This window comes from Myxocyprinus asiaticus, chromosome 4, assembly GCF_019703515.2.
Source record: "Myxocyprinus asiaticus isolate MX2 ecotype Aquarium Trade chromosome 4, UBuf_Myxa_2, whole genome shotgun sequence".
NCBI lineage: Eukaryota > Metazoa > Chordata > Actinopteri > Cypriniformes > Catostomidae > Myxocyprinus > Myxocyprinus asiaticus.
This window is the reverse complement of record NC_059347.1, coordinates 36,897,237-36,917,442: the sequence shown is the minus strand read 5'-3', so window position 1 is coordinate 36,917,442 and position 20,206 is coordinate 36,897,237. Positions and strand designations below refer to the sequence as shown.

Below are 20,206 nucleotides of genomic sequence, written 5' to 3'. Positions count from 1 at the left end.
GACATTAAAATTCACTTCTTTTTTTTTTTTTTTTTTACAACAGATGTAATGAAGTCTAATGTCAGAAAGCCAAAATCTAAACATTAAAATCTAAAATGTAAACTTTTCTAGTTTGGCCCTGAATTGTTGTATTACACAAGTATGAGACTAAATAATGTAACCAAATTAGCTAGTTTGTGAAGATTGTCTACTGTTACAATAATAACAACTGACTCTTTTGGGTTGTTTTCTTTTCTGAATTACTTCTGCCTTGAGCTTTTTGATGTGCTCCTTGCACCATGGTCCTTATGAATACAATACCAAAACACTGTGGCCATTGAAATGTCTCCATTAAAAACTGTCCTCAGAGATGTGACTGTGAAGAGGCCTGTTTATTTAGCTCTACTCCTGGAGCATCAGAATAAGAGGGAGAGAGGAAGGAAGAGATGAATGCCTGCTGTTTGTGGAGAATATTTTGGACCAAGACAGTCCAGGTTTACAGACAGAAAACAAATGAAAAGAGGCTGAAATCCAATTAGAAGACAAGATCTGCTCTGTTCTTCCACCCTTCCTCTGTAGCATATTCTGTCCCTATCTCATTCAATGAGAGAGGGATTGAATGAGAAAGATATTTGTAGTGATCTAAATCAATTAAAAAGACACAATACAGCATCTGCCCCCAGAAAGTGTGTGGGAATAACAGTGCAATGTGTGTGTTTGTATTTTTGATGAAAAGAGATAAAGACAGGGAGAGAAACAGAGAATGAAGAAGAACTGTGTGACCTGAGAAAGATCTGAGTATGTGTGTGTTTGTGTATGTGAATTGCAACTATTTTATACAGTATACTCTGACTAAGGGATGGGAAACATAGGAATTGTACTATGCTGGTTCCGTTTCCAGTTCTTTAATGATTCCATTAACTATTTCTTTAGCACTTTAAAGGAAGCACTCCCCTAATAACTGGAAACATATTTTAATGTTCTTATTTTAATTATTTCTTATAATATTGTTTAAATGTTTGTTTATTTTTTTTAAAATGTATTTTATGTACAAGGACATTTCTATAATAAGGACAGTTTCATTGGATTGATATTGTCAAAGATATGGGCTTTAACAGATCTAAATGTTCTTCCTCAGTTTTCATAATTTGAAAACAATATCCCTACAAACTTAAAATGATCACCATGGATTTTTTTCTTCTAAAAGTAAAGTTCATCAAAACCAATTTGTTAGTTGAGGGTGTGAGGTCATGTTTATTCTTCAGCCAGATCTTTAGAAGGAATTTATGGCCAGATCTTAAAAAAAAAAAAGAAAAAAAAGTTAATTGAATACCTCTGACTATTTTAATGCAAATAAACACATAATTTTAATGGTGCTTTGTTATTGTTTTATATGTTAACAAGTTAGTTACAATTATACTGTTAGCCAAGATAAATACAGAAAAATTTTTGGGCCCCCATCCAGTTTTCATCTGGATAATCTGGCGCCCGCAGAAAAGTAGTTGAAGAGCCCCGCAGATTCAGTATCAGCACAGTAGCAACGCAAAACAGTGGTGCAGGACACATTTTAGAATAAGTATAGTGGTACATCTGGATCAGCGAAAGAATGCAAAAGCTCAAGAACTGTTAATAAACTGGATCATAAAAATTATTTGGTTACACAATAAATAAAAAAATAAAAAAGTGGAACTGGTTCTGAATAAGAACTGTTTCTCGATTCCCAGCCTTATAGTGTTCTCAAACAGTGCTCAGTTATTTACATTGTAAGTTCTTCATTAATCTGTGTGAGTATCAAGAAACCAAATGCAACTGATGCTGCTGCGGACCAAATTCTGTGAGTGGACGTGCTTTTTGGCATATGGCAATTCTAAGGGTCCAGATTTGGTGTGTGTGTGTGTGTGTGTGTGTGTGAGAAAACACATAATACATACTCTGGGGCAGATTCATAAAACAGCTGCTCCACTTTTGCGCGTGGTATTTCAGCACAAAACCCTAAAAACCTAAACCAAAACCTAAATAAAAAAATACAAAATAAAAATCTTATTCACTAACCACTCGTAATCTATTTTAGCAGCTGTATTGAGCACTGAAATTGTTACTTCGTCTTGAGTATTTAAATGAAGTAATTGTCTTTCCTTTCCATGCAAACACGCCCCCTTTCTATGTAAATTAGGCTCATTGTAGATTGCGCTTTATTCACTAAAGTTGCCTGGTGCAATTTAGATCACGCTATTACCGTGAATGAAAGTAGGCAGTTTGTGAGATCTTTGTGAACATTTTCAACCAATCATTTCAGCAGTAATTAATCAAATAATGATTAAATGATGGAGAAGACCATCATAGCATGGCATTTATCCAGATGCACGGTGTAGTCAAGCGCACTTCTGGCATGTTTAAGAGATAATTCGGGTGTCTGGTTCACACTGATGACAGGGTGTCAAATACAGTGTTCTGCGGCATCCTCTGCTATGTGTTCAGAATCACAGACCGCAAGATCGCGTGTTCAAATTGTGTTCAGCAGCGATTTGTGGACGCGTTTGCACCATGGACTGATCTGCATAATTCCTTACTGAATCGGGTGCTTAACAAGCACAGACAACGCGTGCAAAAAAAACATTGCTTTTACCAGGTGCAATTCATTCTTAGAGAATCAGCTCCTCTATATATGGCAGTGGAAATCCCACCTTTTCCCAGGAAGTATTTGAAGAACCATCTGGTGTGGTACTCTGGGTTCTCCAAATGGACGTCAGTTCTCCTCCATGTTCCGGGCGTGTAGTCAGATGTCTGCATAAAAGCCCCACCAAGAATGTAACTCATCAGATACCTTTATATGTCAAAATGCACAAGTACATAAATGCACATGCCAGTACTGCCCAAAGTTAGTTTTATTTATGGAGCTTTGTCATAGGACACACATACAGTACATGCAAACACATATGACACTTCCTTACTTTGTGAAGTAACCTAAAATATGCTTCACGTGGTAACATCTAAATTAACTGGTTAAATTCAGTTAAAAAATGGTACTTAATCAGACTAAATTTCTTTGAAAAATTAGGTTACACCAACGGGAGTAATTTTTTGGGGTCAGATCAAGTGGAATCTGAAGTAGATCTTTGAGGTAACAATTGCTGTTCTTCACTGTACATTGAAAAAATATTAACCTAAAAATGTGTTTCATGTGGTAACATCTAAATTAACTGGTTTTATTTAAGTCAAAAGTATTATTTAACATGTCTAAATCAACTTAACTAAACACATTTTAAGGGTTAGATCAAGTAGAAATAGCATGGTAACAATTGCAGTTTACCTATTTTTTACAGTGTACATGTTACACTAACCTTACAAATTTGGATTTTTAACATTAAAAAAAAAAACAGTGACGGTTCTAAGTTCATTATAACTGACATAATATATTGCTTTCAGTGAGCAAGTGATCATTCTAGCCAAATCAGTGAGTTACCTGACTGATTCAGTCAATGTTTCAGACCAATGAGCCAGTCAGTTCAACTGGCTCATTGAAAAGAACCATCCCAATCGTGAAGAAATGAACAGCATGTTGCACTGAATGTTAATTTTTGTATGCAGTCAGGGAGTAAATTCAGATTATATGCTGTATATTAGGACTAATTAAAAATAAATTTTCCACTGCATCGCGATCTTCATTTGAACGATCTCAATAGCTATTCTTAAATCCCAAGATCTGTCTTTTCCTATATGCGCAACACTCCACTACAATGACAGGAAATAATTTGCATTTGCAAACAAATTTCGCGCTATGAGACTAAAATTTGCTAAATTTTAATCATAGACTAAAACTAGGAGTGGTGGTGGCGTAGTGGACTAAACCACATAACTGGTAATCAGAAGGCTGCTGGTTCAATCCCCACAGCCACCACCATTGTGTCCTTGAGCAAGGCACTTAACTCAGGTTGCTCCAGGGGGATTGTCCCTGTAATAAGTACACTGTAAGTTGCTTTGGATAAAAGCATCTGCTAAATGTAAATGTAGTCTATGATTAGCCACTGGCTAGTAAATGTTTAGATTTCACTCACCAGTGATTGTGTAGTATAGTGGGGAGAAAGTTCAACACCAAGATTCTTTCACTGCGAGTTGAGAGTACGTAAATGTTTGGTTTGACTCGTTCCGTGTTATGCGTGTCCAAAGAAGAGATCCACGCAATCCATTTGTTATTGAATAACATCTCTTTTAATATCCTTTCTGTTCTTTACAGTCAGTTGTTGATCAAAAACAACAACATTTTTTTTTATTTTATAGAATAAACGCATTTAATTCTATTCATGCATAGCAAAGCCATTCGAGTCCTCTCGTTAACATGCGCTCATTTACAGACGCTCTTTACGGAACAGTTTTCTTAGAGACAGTATAGAGTACCGAAATAGCACGTTTAACAAATCGCTGTAAATACTTGTTAATATTACAAATTATGCATGTAAACAATAAACATGTAAGAAAATATAATCTATGTAATATAATATCATATTTATTAATGCTTACATATTTTTTTCATTTTTCATTTTTAAAAAGCTTAAATGTGACCAAAATGATTAAAAAAAAAAACAATAAAATTAGTACAATTAATATTTTCATAATGTACCTTGTTAGAAGGTCCCCTGTATAATTAACAGCATTAGCTGGGAGAGGATTTCTTTCATATCTAAGTAAAATTGACTATAACTGAAATATACCCATTTGAATCGATATAGAATCGAATCAAAATATGGATCAATCAATATCTGTATTAATAACAAGCCCTAATATACTGTATTTTCCACCGCTATGAAACAGCTTTGTAGGAAACTCTGCTACACGTAAACACAGACATGTCTGGTATGTCTCTGCTCGACAACATTCACCCAATAATAAATCCAATCATGTTCCGGCATAAATGTGAAGTGATATTTTTATGTAGACAAATTGTAAACAACTCAAAGAAAACAACAGGTCATAAACAATATCTCATATACATACTCCAAGAGTCAGGAACCCTGATCACTACAGCGACAACTCACCCTAAATCATTAACAACTAATCAGAGGTCTGTTTTGGTGGGGATAAAACATAGGGGTTGTCATAGCTACAGTCTGGTGCTTGAGATGAAAAGGACAAGTGGATGGAGGGAGAGATGTAGGAACAACACAAAAACATTGGGGACTGATTGAATCACTTGGCTTGGATTGTTGTTTTTGCTGATGAATGTGTGTTTCATTGAAACACCTACAGACCCACTCACAAAAACCAGCAGTTTTGGTTTGTTACTCAATGCCACACAATGAATACATTTGTTTTCTCTCTCATCCTCACACTCATTTAATCTGTGTTTCTCTTTCTGTTCAACCTGACTTCTTACGCATGTATTAAAGTAAAACGCAAAAGTTCAAAGCCTTGTTGAATCTCTCCATTGCCATGAGAACTTCAACAATGGTAGTGCAGTTTAACCTTTAGCCTAGCCATTTCTAACACTTATAACACTTATGGGTCCATTACAAATCAGCACCATTCACACACTGTAATGCTGGGGCAGGCTGAACAGGATGAAGACAAGATGATGACGAGACGATGATGTAGTGAAGATCCCAAGTGCAGTTTTATTTAAAAAAAAAAAAAATTACCCAGTAAATGTGAACATAGCAAAACAATAACACAAAACAAAACATGAACTATGACTTGATCATGACATAACTAAGAACCCATAAACAGGAACAAACCATGAAGCAACGTTACAACAACAACACCTGACAATGGACAAAGGCAAACATGAGGGTTTAAATATACAGACATGGGGTAACAAGATTACAAGACAACCAATAACAAAACTGAACTAATAACATAAGAACCAATGACAGAACAGAACTGATAACAAGATAACAAGACAAATGAAACATGAACCAATAACAAGACAAGACTAATAAACAAGGAACCAATAAGAACAAAACACATGAAACATGGCAGAACAGGAAATCACATGACAAGACATATGACAAGAAACAGGAACAGGAAGCATGAACTAAACTACTAAATAAAAGACAAGAAAATCAAAACATTGACAAAAACACACATAAACGTGACACACACACAGTACACCAGATCTGAAATTTAGACATTGAGGGGGACATTAGGGATGGGCAAATGAAGTCTCAAGAAGCTCTGAATCTTTTCCCCGATTGCTCCGGGAAAAGATTCAAAGCCTTGGGAGTGTTGGAAACAGTGCCATCTGATGGTTGGTAAATTTTAAAGCAGCCATAATCCCAGGGATGCAGCTGATGCGTCAGTGATGCATATGAAGCTCCTGATGTCATTTTGATCCAGTGTGCACAAATAAAAGCCTAACAATGCCAAGTGAGTTGATTTTCACCTTCTGATAATGTTATTCATTTATTAAATTGTGGCAATAAATGCCAATATGAGTCAATATGATATTAATATTAATGAACAAAAACGACTAACAGAGTTGTATGAGGCAAGTATCTGGTGCTCTGATTATTTTTAATAATATTTGTATTACAGGATATATCATAATGTAATTTTAAATACGTTTGTAAATGGACTTAAACTTCCATAAACCCATAGAGTAGACGTCTGGATTCGAACATTCCGACACACAAAGTGAAGCGCGCACGTGACTGGACAGAAAGTGAGGCTTCGTTTTTTTTTGTTGATCACGTGATTCTCTGAAAACAATACACACTTGAAAATTGCACTGCATACTCAATACAAGCTTTGAAGCTTCATTTTCGTCCCTAAAATCACTAGGGGACAATTGTTCCTCAATATTCAGACTAGTGATAGACCCTTATGGGTTTTCAAGTGCTGATACGTAAACTATTACATTTGGTCCCCTCAATAGTGCATATGTGATTCCAGCTGTACAGTCAAATACATATATACACACATTTCAGACTGTATGTGCATGGCACTCTCACCTCATCTAGTGAACCGTTCTCCACCCTGAATCTCCCAGCTCTCTGTATGGCTCCGTCTGCATCACTGGAGATGAGCTGAAGAGACACACAGAGACACCATGAATGTGAGACCACTCTGAATCGTCAGGAGGAGATGACATAATACAGCATGCATAATACAACTGCAAACAGTATCTTGCATTTAAAGTGGGGTCTAAAAGTCTGAGACCACATTGAAAATCTGAAAATCTAATTTAAACCTGGAAATAAACAGAAAACTAAAAAAAAAAAAAATGTAAGAAATGTTCCGACATTAAATGAATAAAAAATATATACGATTTTGTGCTATTTTAGGTCACTAGTCAAATTTAAGCAAACCTGTGACATTCACAATGTTAACTCCTTTGTATGAAAGTTTCAGATTTTCTTGCTTCCATTGAAGCACACAAGATGCTCTTTGGAACTTTTACAAATCATGATGGGATAACGTGGATCATCAGGTTTTGCAAAAACTTGCTGAGCCCATGTCAGCCAGAAGGCATTCTGTCATTAAACCGAAAGGGGAACAAACCAAATACTACGATATCCTGAAATTCACGTAATTTTTTTTTATTTATCTATTCACTCAAATTATTATGCTGATAATATAATTTATAATGCAAGAAAATTTATTCATTTTGAACAATGAAAACCAGAAGTGTTTTCACTGCACTTTTGGGCCCCATTGTGTGTATATCACTGCAAAAAAAGGTTGCAACTGTTACCTTAAGAAGCAATTTCTAGATTAATTAGTTTTGTTAGTTTAACCTAATGTATCCAGGTTGATTCAATTATGATAAATAATATTTTTGATATGAATCAAACCAGTGATTTTAATTTTAAGCATATTTTTAGGTTAACATTTTTTAAGTGTCCTGCATGTATTCACTCAAATTTCTCATCATCTATGCTGTGGAATCTTTATCGAATTGTCTTCAATTATGTTTACAAATGGCTAAGACATGTTTAGAAGAGATAAACAAGATATGTTTATAAAAAGACCAAGAACAAGAGAGAGACAGCAAGAAAAAGGCAGCATGTGACCAATCTGCAGATTCATACACTCAACACATACACAGATGATTTTGTTTACATGAAGCCCTTCAATATCAATGTAGAGCCAGCTGCTCACACAATCAGAGACCAATTACAGGCAAGTGATCTCTGTTTGGTGATTTCTGTGTGTACCATTGATCCCTTGATCTCTCTCTGTGTGTGTGCGCGCGGGCGTGTGCACGAGTGTGTGTTTGGCAAGTTAACCTGTATACAGTGGAATCTGTAAGAGAAGTCATTTTAGTTAAAGTCAATCTGTGCCTGTGTGCGTGGGACAATCACTCATACCTGACATGATGTAATCTCGTCTTTGCAGTAAAATTGCAACATCCCCCCAGACAGAACATTGTTAGTTGCTAGGCAACAGAACACGGAACCTCTCCCATTTCCTTTTTCTTCAGTCACGTTGTTTTCCTCCTCACATTTCTCCCACTTTTTTGCTCCACCTGTTGGTGTGTCTCCCTCTCTTTCTCTTTCTCTTTCTCTTCCTTTTCTTTGTATCTGGTGGACTACATTGCTAAAAACAGTCTGCAGGTGCACTGCAACTACAAAGACTGGCTGTAAGCGTGTGAGATAGCTGTTCGATTAGTGTAGTGTGTGTGTGTGTGTGTGTGTGTGTGTGGGTGGGTTTGGGTGGTTTACAAGGAAAAACTTTTAGGTTACAAACTGGTAATTACATGGGGATTATGCTATAAATGTGGTTTATGAGGACATTTCTAGTATCCCCATAATTTAAATCGCTTAAAAAACATACTAAACAATGTTTTTTTGAAAATGTAAAAATGCAGAACGTTTTTTGTGAGGGTTAGGTTTAGGGGAAGTGTTTGGCGATAGAATCTATAGTTTGTACAGTATAAAAATCATGATGTCTATGGTGAGTCCTCATAAGGATGGCCAAGTGTGCTCACGTACACAAGGAATTTTTTTGGGTGATAGGAGAACCAAGTGCACACAGAACATTACAGTGAGACACAGAATATAAAACAAGGTAAGAGCATAAATAGACATACAAAAAATAGGAAATATAACATAGAATGGCGTATGTACATGTGCAAGTGGTAATATATGTGCAAGTTATGGGTATGTACAGTTATTGAATTAAAAATGAGTGAATTTACATATGTACATGAGATATTTATTTACATTATTGCACTATGGGGAGTCCTGAAGGCGGTTTAATTGTTCATGTGGTAAATGGCCTGAGGGTAAATAGTGTTTTTGTCCCTGGATGTCCTGGCGCTGAGTGCTCTGTAGCGCTGGCCAAAGGGGAACAGTTCAAAGAGGGAGTGGGCAGGGTGTCTGTCCGTTGTAGTTTCCTTCTGTCTGATTTGGTGGCTGAACCAAACCAGACATTTATAGATGTACACAGGTCAGACTCAATGACGGCCGAATAGAACTGTGTCAGCAGCTCCAGTGGCAGGTTGAACTTCCTCAGCTGGCAAAGGAAGTACAACCTCTGCTGAGCCTTCTTCAATGGAGTCTATGTGGGTGTCCCACTTCAGGTGGTACCTGAAGAGATGGTAGAGCCCAGAAACCTGAATGACTCCACTGCTGCCACAGTGCTGTTCAGGATGAACAGCCTAGCTGGGATATGTGAAAAAGAAGAATTTCACCGTATATGTGCAAATGTATAATGTGTGATAAATAAAGAAAATTATTAATTAAAATTATAATAATTATATTATATGATGGTGGTGGTGGGGGTGGGGGGTGGGGGATTTTCTCCTGAAGTCCACTATCATCTCCACTGTTTTGAGTATGTTCAGCTCAAGGTTGTTGTGACCGCACCAGACAGCCAGCTGTTTAACCTCCTTTCTGTAAGCAAACTTGTCACTGTCACGGATGAGGTCGATGACCGTGGTGTCGTTTGCAAACTTCAGGAGCTTGACAGAGGGATCCTTTGCAGTGCAGTCTATCGTGTACAGGGAGAAGAGCAGTGGAGAGAGAATGCATCCCTGAGGAGCACCAGTGCTAATAGTGAGGGTCCCAGATGTGAGTTTCCCCAGTCTCACAAGCTGCTGCCTATCTGTCAGAAAGCTGTTGATCCACTGACAGATTGGGGTGGGCATGGAGAGCTGGGTCAGTTTGGTTAAGACGAGATCAGGCATGATGGTATTGAAGGCTGAACTGAAGTCCATAAATAGGATCCCTGCATAAGTCCCAGGTCTGTCGAGGTGTTGCAGGATATATTGCAGTCCCATGTTGACAGCATCATCCACAGACCTGTTTGCTCAGTAAGCAAACTGAAGGGGGTCTAGCAGGGGTCCAGTGATGTCCTTCAGGTAGGCCAAAACCAGTCTCTAAAATGAATTCATGACCACAGACATGAGAGTGACAGGTCTGTAGACATTAAGTCCTGTGATTCTTTTTTTTGTTGGGGACTGGAATAATGGTGGAGCATTTGAAGCATCATGGAACTTCACACTGCTCCACTGATCTATTGAAGATCTGTGTGAAGATGGGGGCCAGCTGATTAGCACAGACTTCCAGACAGGCAGGTGGAACACTGTCTGGGCCTGAAGCCTAGTCTTCTGTTTCTTGAAGACCTGGCACACATACTCATCACAGACCATAAGTGCAGGCTGAGTAGCAGGAGGGGGGTCGCAGGAGGTGTTGATGTTTGTGTGAAGTGAAGATCAGAGCGGGGGAGGGGTGTGAGACTGGGCTTTTCAAACCTGCAGTACATTCAGGTCATCAGCCAGTTGTGATTCTCAACAGAGCGAGGGGGTGTTGTCTTGTACTTGGTGATGCCCTTTAGGCCTCTCCACACAGATGCAGGATCATTGGCTGAACACTGTTTTTTTTTTCAGCTTTTCAGAGTAGCTTCTTTTAGCCACTCTGATCTCCTTTGTCAGTGTGATTTTGGCCTGATTATGCAAGATTTTAACCCACTACTGTAAGCATCGTCTTTGGCATGACGAAGCTGTCTGAGTTTTGCTATAAACCATGGTATCTGTGAGCTCATCCAGGTCTGTGGCTGCAGCTTCAAAAACACTCCAATCAGTGCATTCAAAGCATGCTTGTAGTTCCAGCTCTGCTTCATTCGTCCTTACTACAGCTTCCATATACAGTTTACTAAGAGAAATGTTCTGTATAATATAGTAATATTATGCTATATTGTAATTATACAGTACTTACATAGGCATGTACTGAGTAATCCTCATAAGCAATATATAAATGTTGTTTTAGAGTTTCTGGAAAACTAAAAATATTTACTTTTTTACTTACTATATAATGTATATTTTTATTTCTTGTAAATACACAATCATGTTATTAACAAATGATTAGAATCATTCTAAAATGTACATACTAACATATGTAATATGTACATACAAATATATATATACATAGACCTGGAGAATGTTTTGAGTTCAGGATGGCAGGACTAATGTTGGCTATCAGTGTTTTTAGAGTGCAGTGAAAAACTTCAGCCTCAGCAGTTAAGCCTGAGTAAGTACATCAACTACAAACAGCCATTACATTCAGACACAGAGTGGTGGGTAAAATAATAAAGCCTTTTATGGATAAAAATGTCTTACTGTTCATAAATGGTTGTGGGAGGGGGTCAAAACCCTTTTGACATCATGACATTTGCCAATGACACATGCCTATGATATATAACATCCCCTCTAATAGATGTGCAGACACACACCTCAGCATCCTACTTTAAAGCACAAATGTCTCTGTTTGTTGGCATTTTGTGATGCTCTCACTTATACAAGACAATCAACAAAACTCAACAAATGTTCAAAACACAGAGAGAGAGAGAGAGAGAGAATCAGTGCTATTGTGACCTGGGTTATAAAATTGATCTTTTCAGAGTGCTTCTGTTTGTGTTCTCAAGCCTCACACAATAGGGAGAGAGGGAGAGGGAGAGACAGAGGAGATGAGGAAAGGATCTGGAGGGGGACACAAATGGAGAAAGCACTGCAATGGAGTCTGAGAGAAATACAAAAGGAGATATTTCCATAATCTAAATCAGCCTACACTTTGGAACAGTGCTTTGGGTGAAATTGTGAAACTCTGAACAGTTTTAATATACAATGAAGAGACAATCAAACAAAAACCAAGAATTTAAATATCATGAGAATCATTTCTTTTTATAGGAGGAGGGGAAGGAAATTAATCATTGCACCAAAGTGCTACTCAACAAAGTTAAATTAATAACACATAATCTAAAATGTAAAGTAAAAACCCAGTTCACATAAAATGAGGTGTGCTATCTTTATGAAAACACACACACACAGAGACACACACATCAATACACACACAGAGAGCTATGGATAAATGCCAGAAGAGCTGCTTCATATGCCCTTTTGGTGAGTGGTGGACCTTTTTCTGAAAGGTCAAAGGGCAGGGGTTTTAAGGGTGACATCAAACATGTGACATTTTGTGACATTGAGTGTTTTTTTATTTTATTTTTTTATGTGTGTGTCGGTTTAGCCTACAAGGATGGTAAAACCAGAAATCACCTATATATGAGAAAATAGCTTGATATACACACTAATGTCTCTATGAAAACTAAAAAATTCAGAAAGGTTTCATGCATTTTTTATTTTAAGGTTTAAACAGGTTTAGGGGTGGTTTAGGGGATAGAAAATATAATTTTCTCATTAGAAATATAATAGAAGTCAATGTATATTGTTCACTATAATAGACAAACAAATGTGTGTATTATAGGATTGAGTAAAAATATTGATTTTCTTTTGCATACATGCAAATAGTAAAAATTATATATGTTAACAATAAACATGAAACAAATGATAATATATGCAACATAATATCAAGATTATACAATTAACAGGATTAGCTGAGAGATAATTTCTTTCCTATGTATCAAAATGAACATGTTAACAGAAATATACCCACATGCATCCATACTGAATCAAAATAGGAATCAATTCGAGAGCTTGTGAATCAGAATCGAATCAGGAAATCTGTATCAGTACCCAGCCCTGGTGTATTACATCAAAAAAAGTGGTAACTTTCAATTGTTACTCTAAAGCTGAAGTGTGTGTAACTTTTTTGGTGTTAAAATACTTTCTCTTATCCTAGTTTAATATGCAGAGACAAATATAAGTAAGCCATGTGTAGGTTAATTTTCTCTTAAAATTTTAATACTGTGTCTCGGTGGCGCTACAAAATTGAGTCTGTTTAAACAGCCCATCCAGCTTGACAAAACACTTGCTTAACCAATGCTGTAAATTGAGGGCGGGATTACCTGTTTGTTCGAATGAGAGCCGATGGGGGACATATTCGGAAGACTGTTTGAAAACAATGTTTATTTTTGCAATATCGTTTGGTGGCACAGAAATTGCTCACTTCAACTTTAAGGAGCTTTTTCAATCTGATCTAACCATTATAATTAGCTTTGTTGGTCTAACCTAATGTATTCAGGTTGTTTCAGTGATGTAAAATAAGTAATATTTTGGAGCTGAATTAAACCAGTTAATTTAGATGTTTTCACAGAACAAATTTTTTCAGTGTAAAAACAGAGAGTGAGAAATACTGTATAGAGAAATGAATGTATCTCACTATTCTTTATCCATAACTTTATAAAAACCACACACACAACACACACACTCAATCACTTCTGCTGAATCAATCCCATTTTACCTGCAGAAAGAGGGAAAGAAGAGAGGGCGGAGGAGGATGAATGAGAAATGGCTCTTTAAGTTTCAGTTTAATCATATTTACCAAAACAAATGATTTCCCTTGAACACACTCCCACACACAGACATAAATGAACTAATCATATTGTCTTTATGTCTATAACACTATTCTTGCTCACAAAAGCGATTTCTTACCAGGACAGCCACACACACACACACACACACACACACACACACACACACACACACACACACACACACACATGTTGGTGCAGCTATCCTTCTGAGGACTCTCCATAGACATAATGATTTTTATACTGTACGAACTATAGATTCTATCCCCTAACCCTAACCCTACCCCTAAACTTAACCCTCACAAAAAACTTTCTGCATTTTTATATTTTCCAAAAAATAAACATTATTTAGTATGTTTTTTAAGTGATCTGAATTATGGGGACACTAGAAATGTCTTCATAAACCATATTTAAAGCATAATCCCCTTGTAATTACCAGTTTGTAACCTAAAAAAATGTCCTTGTAAACCACCCAAACCCGCCCACACACACACACACACACTCTCTCTCTCTCTCTCTCTTTTGACAATGAACTTACAACTACCACTGAGATTAACTATAAAGGAACTAACAGCAGAGGGAAAAGTGAATAACCACTTCAATTTGAATTTATTCCTCACAAAAAGCTGAACTATTGATTCAAAATATAACACTTGTCATATAGACAAACTTTCATTTTTGTCTTCAACACGGCTTCATTGCATCATCAAAAAAATTGCATGTCCCATCTTTTGAAAAACTCTTGGGAAAGTGACACACCCACTGCATTGGATACAGTGAGAGTGAGTCACTCGCGATGCTTGATATGACAGACCTGCAGGCAGTATGTTCCACTGAGCCCAACATGCTAATTTTACACACCGCAGTCTCTCTGCTGCCAACCCTCCCTCTGCTCAGCATACACGTGTGGGGTGGCTACAGCTTATTACAATATGAAGGCGTTTGGGTTTGGTCAAAATTAAATCACTGTAATAAGAGATATAAGTCAGAGGAAGAAGATGAATACTGTGTGATATGTGTACATGTCATTGAGCAGCATAATTTGAAATTTTGAAACAGCCAGAGGGAAGCCCTCATGACAACATACAGCATTTAATTCTCCAGTTGGATATATCTGACATGATATCTGTATCCATGTACAGTAAGTGACAGCTACTCTGTGGTCTCTGCTTCAACTGATAAGCAAAAAGACATTAAAATAAAAGCCTCTAAAATTCAGGAGCTTAAGTTCAAGAGCTATTTGTATGTAAAGAAATGTTATCAGGAATGCTACTTACAGTCAGAAACTACTAAACAGCAGATCAAGTACTGTACATATAAACATGGAGTTCTAAATGAGAATTTGGGAGGAGCATAAAATCACTGCAAGTGTAGCAGCCATAGAAATGTAACAAGTAACAAATGGAACACAAACACCTTCTGTATAACCACGACAGGATACACAGATATATAGTGTAGGCTTCAACTATATGCCTTTGCATAACAAATAGCTTGGTTGCAATTTGTGGACACACATTTAAGTGTATATAAGGGAAACAAACACTAAGGGCTCTATTTTCGTGCAACGTCTTATCCAATTTTTGTGGGATTGCTAATTCTAATTGCAATTTTCATGCCAGCGCAAATCGCAAGTGGCAGTGGGTGGGAGTGTTTGCGTTATTGTGGGTGTATGTGTGCAAACTGTGAACTATTTTCCTGACAAATAGGTAGTTGCGCTAAGACTTTTGAAAACCACTTCTTAACTCAGCGCAAAGTTTAAACTCAGTTCCTGCATTTGCTGTTTGGAGATTCCACCAGCAGGTGGTAATAAAGTTCATGTCCAAATTCTGAAAATATAGTGGAACATCAAATTTTCTCCCTGACAATCAGAGTTTTACAGTATATTAGTCTTAAATGAGATTTGTGTTAAACTATCTATAGGTCATGTTTTTTTTTTCAATTATTGTTATTATGTTTAAATTTACAATTGTATTTATGGTCTAATTTGTAAGTCTAAAGGTATTTTTCCACCCGTTGTCATAGAGTGATTTATAAGTCACTGCAAAACAGGCCGGTGGAAGAAGCTGGAGAGAGTAAAATGTTTGGAATTGGCAGGCTATGATTTTTTGACCACTTTGTTATTTTGATTATATTTTTGTTTTGTTTGAAGAGTAATTTCAATTTAGAAATATTTTTGGTTTATTTTTTTAATTAAGTAGAAGTGAAGTGCATGCAGATGCAATCACTGTTAATACCAGCCATTATTTGTGTGTGTCAGTAGATGAAAATGATTCTAAAAATAATAATGATAATAATACTTACATTCTCTGTAATTTAACAGATCCTACATCCAAATTCTGACGAGAATCACATTTTCCATGCGTATGAAAGGAGCGTATCACTGTCATAGAAATATGCCCGATAATCATCAACGATGCAGTTACTGCGTAACGTAATTTATTCTTCTAATTCATTGCATACAGTCCATTTACACTGCCAACTTCCTATGAATGTGCTGTCTTGGTTTATATCACTGTTGCTTGAGAGAATGAATTATATAACAGGATGCAGAAGGTGGAATAATAACCGGAGGAAACCTCAGAATTAAACTGCACTTAATCCAGCCCATTTGAGCGTTGCACGAGTGATTTAGCCAAACCTATTTGCGCCTAGACTTAGCGCATGACTACACAAAAATACCAAACCTTCATGGCCATGCCCACTGATTTTACGCATATGACTTATGGCATAGCGCTTAAGGCTATCGCTCTTAAAATAGGGCCCTAAGAAACGGATTCAAAACAATCATATGGAAAAGTAAAGGCAGGCAGTAAAACATGGGTAAATGTGGCCTGCACGCTACATTTTTATAAATAAACTTCATATTTCTCATTTTGAAATGGTAAGGGACGTAAACACCTTTAATGTCATTTTTTGGATGTTAAAATACTTTCTACTATCCAAGCTTAATATGCAGAGACAAGTAAACCATTAGAAAAAACTGTGGTTCTGTGCTATCAAAACATTGCTCTGTTTGTTTGAGCATTCCAACCAGCCATACACAGCAGCTTTGCCTCAACCAATGGTGTGAGATTGGGGCAGCACTATCTGTTTGTCAGACAAATAAAAGACATGAATTGCCAATCACTAGCCAATCAATCAATGCACAATGGTTAAGAACTGTTTTCTAAAATTCCAGTCATAGAATGTGTATTTTTATCATGTGTGCAGTATTACATATCAGGAGATAGCTAACAGACAGCACTTTACATGTTTATATAAGGAAGCCAAAGAGATGAAGTCAAGGTCATTCTGTCTGGAATCTTAAAAAAACAAAAAAAACAAAAAAAGGAAATATCTCAAAACATATTTAACAATTATTTACGAAGTTTTTGCACAATTCAGGAACTGATCTTATACAGTCCTCTACATAGCGAGTAAATCACTCGCATATGCGACCAAATTTCATGCTATGCAACTAAAATATGTATTTTTTTAGCTACTGGTGAGTAAATATTCAGATTTTACTTGCCAGAGATTGAGTTGTAATGTGGCAAAGAAGAACTTGAGCACCGCGATCCTTTTATTGAATAAGGAGCTGACGATTAAGAAGCTGGATTCAGCCTTGTCTTTTACAGCGTGTTGTGTCTCAACAGCACGCACCCTGAAGGAGATTGAACTCATTTGGCTGCAGTGGGTCCAGATCTGTCATGATTGCGCTGTCACCATCGCTTTAGTTAGCCGTGAAATGTCACTGACATTGCATTTAACAACGTCAACTCTGACTTTGGTTAAACTTTTCCCCGGACTGTTTTCACAACATTCACCGTTTTAAAGCATGGATACAAACCACACTCACATTTGCTCACACGCTAGAGACCTGTTTTTTTTTTCTCCCTATTTGGAAAGCCCAATTCCCAATGTGCTTTTTAAGTCCTCATGGTCGCGTAGTGATTCGCCTCAGTCTGGGTGGCGGAGGACGAATCCCAGTTGCCTCCGCGTCTGAGACCGTCAACCTGCGCATCTTATCACGTGGCTCGTTGAGTGCGTTGCCACGGAGACATAAAGCATGTGGAGGATTCACGCCATCCACCGCAGCAACCACGCCCAACTGAGAACAAACCACATTATAGCGACCACGAGGAGGTTACCCCATGTGACTCTACCCTCCCTAGCAACCGAGCCAATTTGGTTGCTTAGGAGACCTGGCTGGAGTCACTCAGCACGCCCTGGGATTCAAACTAGCGAACTAGCGAATTCCAGGGGTGGTAGCCAGTGTCTTTACCACTGAGCTACCCAGGCCCCCTGAGACCTGTTTTTACATTGTTGCATGATTTTTTTTCAGCAAATGAGCTCAACCTTGCTAACAGTGTCAAATGTGACATAAAAAAGCACCTTGAGCTGACCACGCAATTGCACAGATACATACCCTTGAATTCGGCAATGATGCGCAATTCCAGGCACAGAACCGAACACTAATCTTGCATACCGCAACACGATGAGGGGGGAGTTATGCAGTTATATCATATCTAGCATACACATCTCATTCGGTAATCCATTTATTCAGTATGTATATGATTAATATAACATGTACAAAACATGTACAAATATAACATGTTTAATATAAGGGAGTTGTTTTACAAAGATAATTGTGTTAAACAGACATATTTTCAAATTACCTTGTGTGAATTTTATCTATGCGTTAGAGAGGGGGTACGGGAAAGGATATTGAATGTTTGAAGGGGTACGCCACTGTAAAAAGTTTGGGAAACACTGTTCTACTGTATATATCAGTGTAAATCAGTGCATATAAACAAACATGTTACAAAATGTAGTAATGTTGTAAGTGTAATAAATGTGTAAATACATAAATATTTAAAATGCACAGTCAAACATTGTGAAATATTTTAACTTCAGAAAACACTGTAAATATTAAATAATTTAACAAATAGACTTGTGCTGCATCTATGCAAGGATTTGGTACAAAGGTTTATTTTTTTAATTTTTTTCTATAGTAGTTTTGATATAGTTACACTTAAATTATTATTTTTATAATATAACTATTATTTTTATTTTCATTAGATTCCAGTCTTGTGAATATTTTCACTATTATATATGATTTTATATATAGTGTATATTATATATGATGATGCCCCTTCTCGATTTTCTTAATATATTTTTGAGTTTTCAGTTGCATTATGCTTACATGATGTTAAAAGTAAAAACAAAAATTACTAGCCAATGGCGATTCTTTCTCCAACGTGTCCATAGAGGGTTGATGTAACACACATTTTATGTTTTAAAGACCAGGAAAAATCATTATATACAGTATACAGATACAGTACTGTACCTTCTTAGCAATATGATTGTCATAACACCATGATAATAGTGACATACTGTACAGCTTTAGATAACAAAGGACAAATGACTTTCTCTCACTCTCGCACTCCCTTTCTCACACACAAATATACACATGCAGTGTTACACTCATATTTACATTCCCCATCTGTTGCACATGATAACGCATGTGGTTTTGTGACATGGTTCTGTCTGACACAAGGTCACCCATTTCATTCTACCCACAAACATCCTGCACGCCTTTCACATAAAGTAGCATCTAGTGCGGTATTTAGCCACTTCCTCCATGTACCAATTATCTGGGAGAGACAGACACAATATACAGTACATAGAACACATGTCTGACCAGTTAAATCACCCTGAATCATATAAACAGGCTTGGGGAGTAACGGATTGCTTGTAACAGCATTAGGTAATCAGGATACAAAAAGTAGGTAACTGTAATCCGTTACTGTTACATAAAACACTGTAATCAGATTACAGTTACATAAAAAAATGGGATTACTGTCAGGATTACAAGTTTTAATTTCTGACAAAAGAAATAGTGAATTTTCCTGACATAAAGTGATACAGACAGCTGTTTGTTAAGAGATGCGCATTCTCTTCGGGTTCTCTCTCATTACTCACTTGAGTCAGGAGTGCCTCCTACTGTCGCATGCACAAATAACACCTGTCTCACATCAGCTCTCGAGGAAAACAGCTGTTTCATCGCGATGGCCAAGGAAGAACATGCATTAATTTCTTGGAAATTTCGACATTATTCGCTCTTTAAAAGAGAAAAGCGAAACAACATTATGCCTTCCAGCTGTGAAGATGCTCTCATTATCCAAGGACCTGAGAATTTGAAGGTAATAAGAGCCACGCAGAAATCACATTAGCTAGGTTAGCTAAAATTAGTTAATATAAAAATGTGTTAAAATGAGTTAGCCTTAGTGCTCAAAGAAATCCGTGGCCCTAATCATTTGGCGGGAGCAGGAATAGCTGCCAATATTGTCACGATTTGCGCATCATTGCTGGTATGGCATAGAAAGTTTGAATGGCTGCAAATACGAACTGTACTATATTAACCAGGACGTCCTGTATGTTGTTCAGATCCGAACTGAAGCTGAAAAAAATGACCCCTCCCCTAGGTGAACGGTACTTAAAGGAATAGTTTGCCCAAAAATGAACATTTGCTGATAATTTACTC

At 37.0% G+C, this 20,206-nt stretch overlaps 1 protein-coding gene across 13 annotated transcripts in view; it reads right to left on the bottom strand.

Annotated features, from left to right (window-relative positions):
* The window catches only part of LOC127440122 (GTPase-activating Rap/Ran-GAP domain-like protein 3), a 103,304-nt gene that overhangs the window by 54,805 nt on the left and 28,293 nt on the right, over positions 1-20,206 (bottom strand). For 11 of the 13 annotated variants that reach the window (XR_007897069.1, XR_007897073.1, XR_007897071.1 and 8 more), the window contains exons 3-4: positions 6,924-6,998; positions 2,664-2,763 (exon numbers count right to left, since the gene is read on the bottom strand). Coding sequence is in view for 8 of the 13 variants with exons in the window: in XM_051696530.1 (XP_051552490.1) it covers positions 2,664-2,763; positions 6,924-6,998 (175 nt within the window). In the remaining 5 variants the exon portion in view is untranslated. Of the gene's footprint in view, positions 1-2,663; positions 2,804-6,923; positions 6,999-20,206 lie in introns of all 13 variants that reach the window. The other 2 variants (XM_051696536.1, XM_051696535.1) reach the window with 1 other exon arrangement.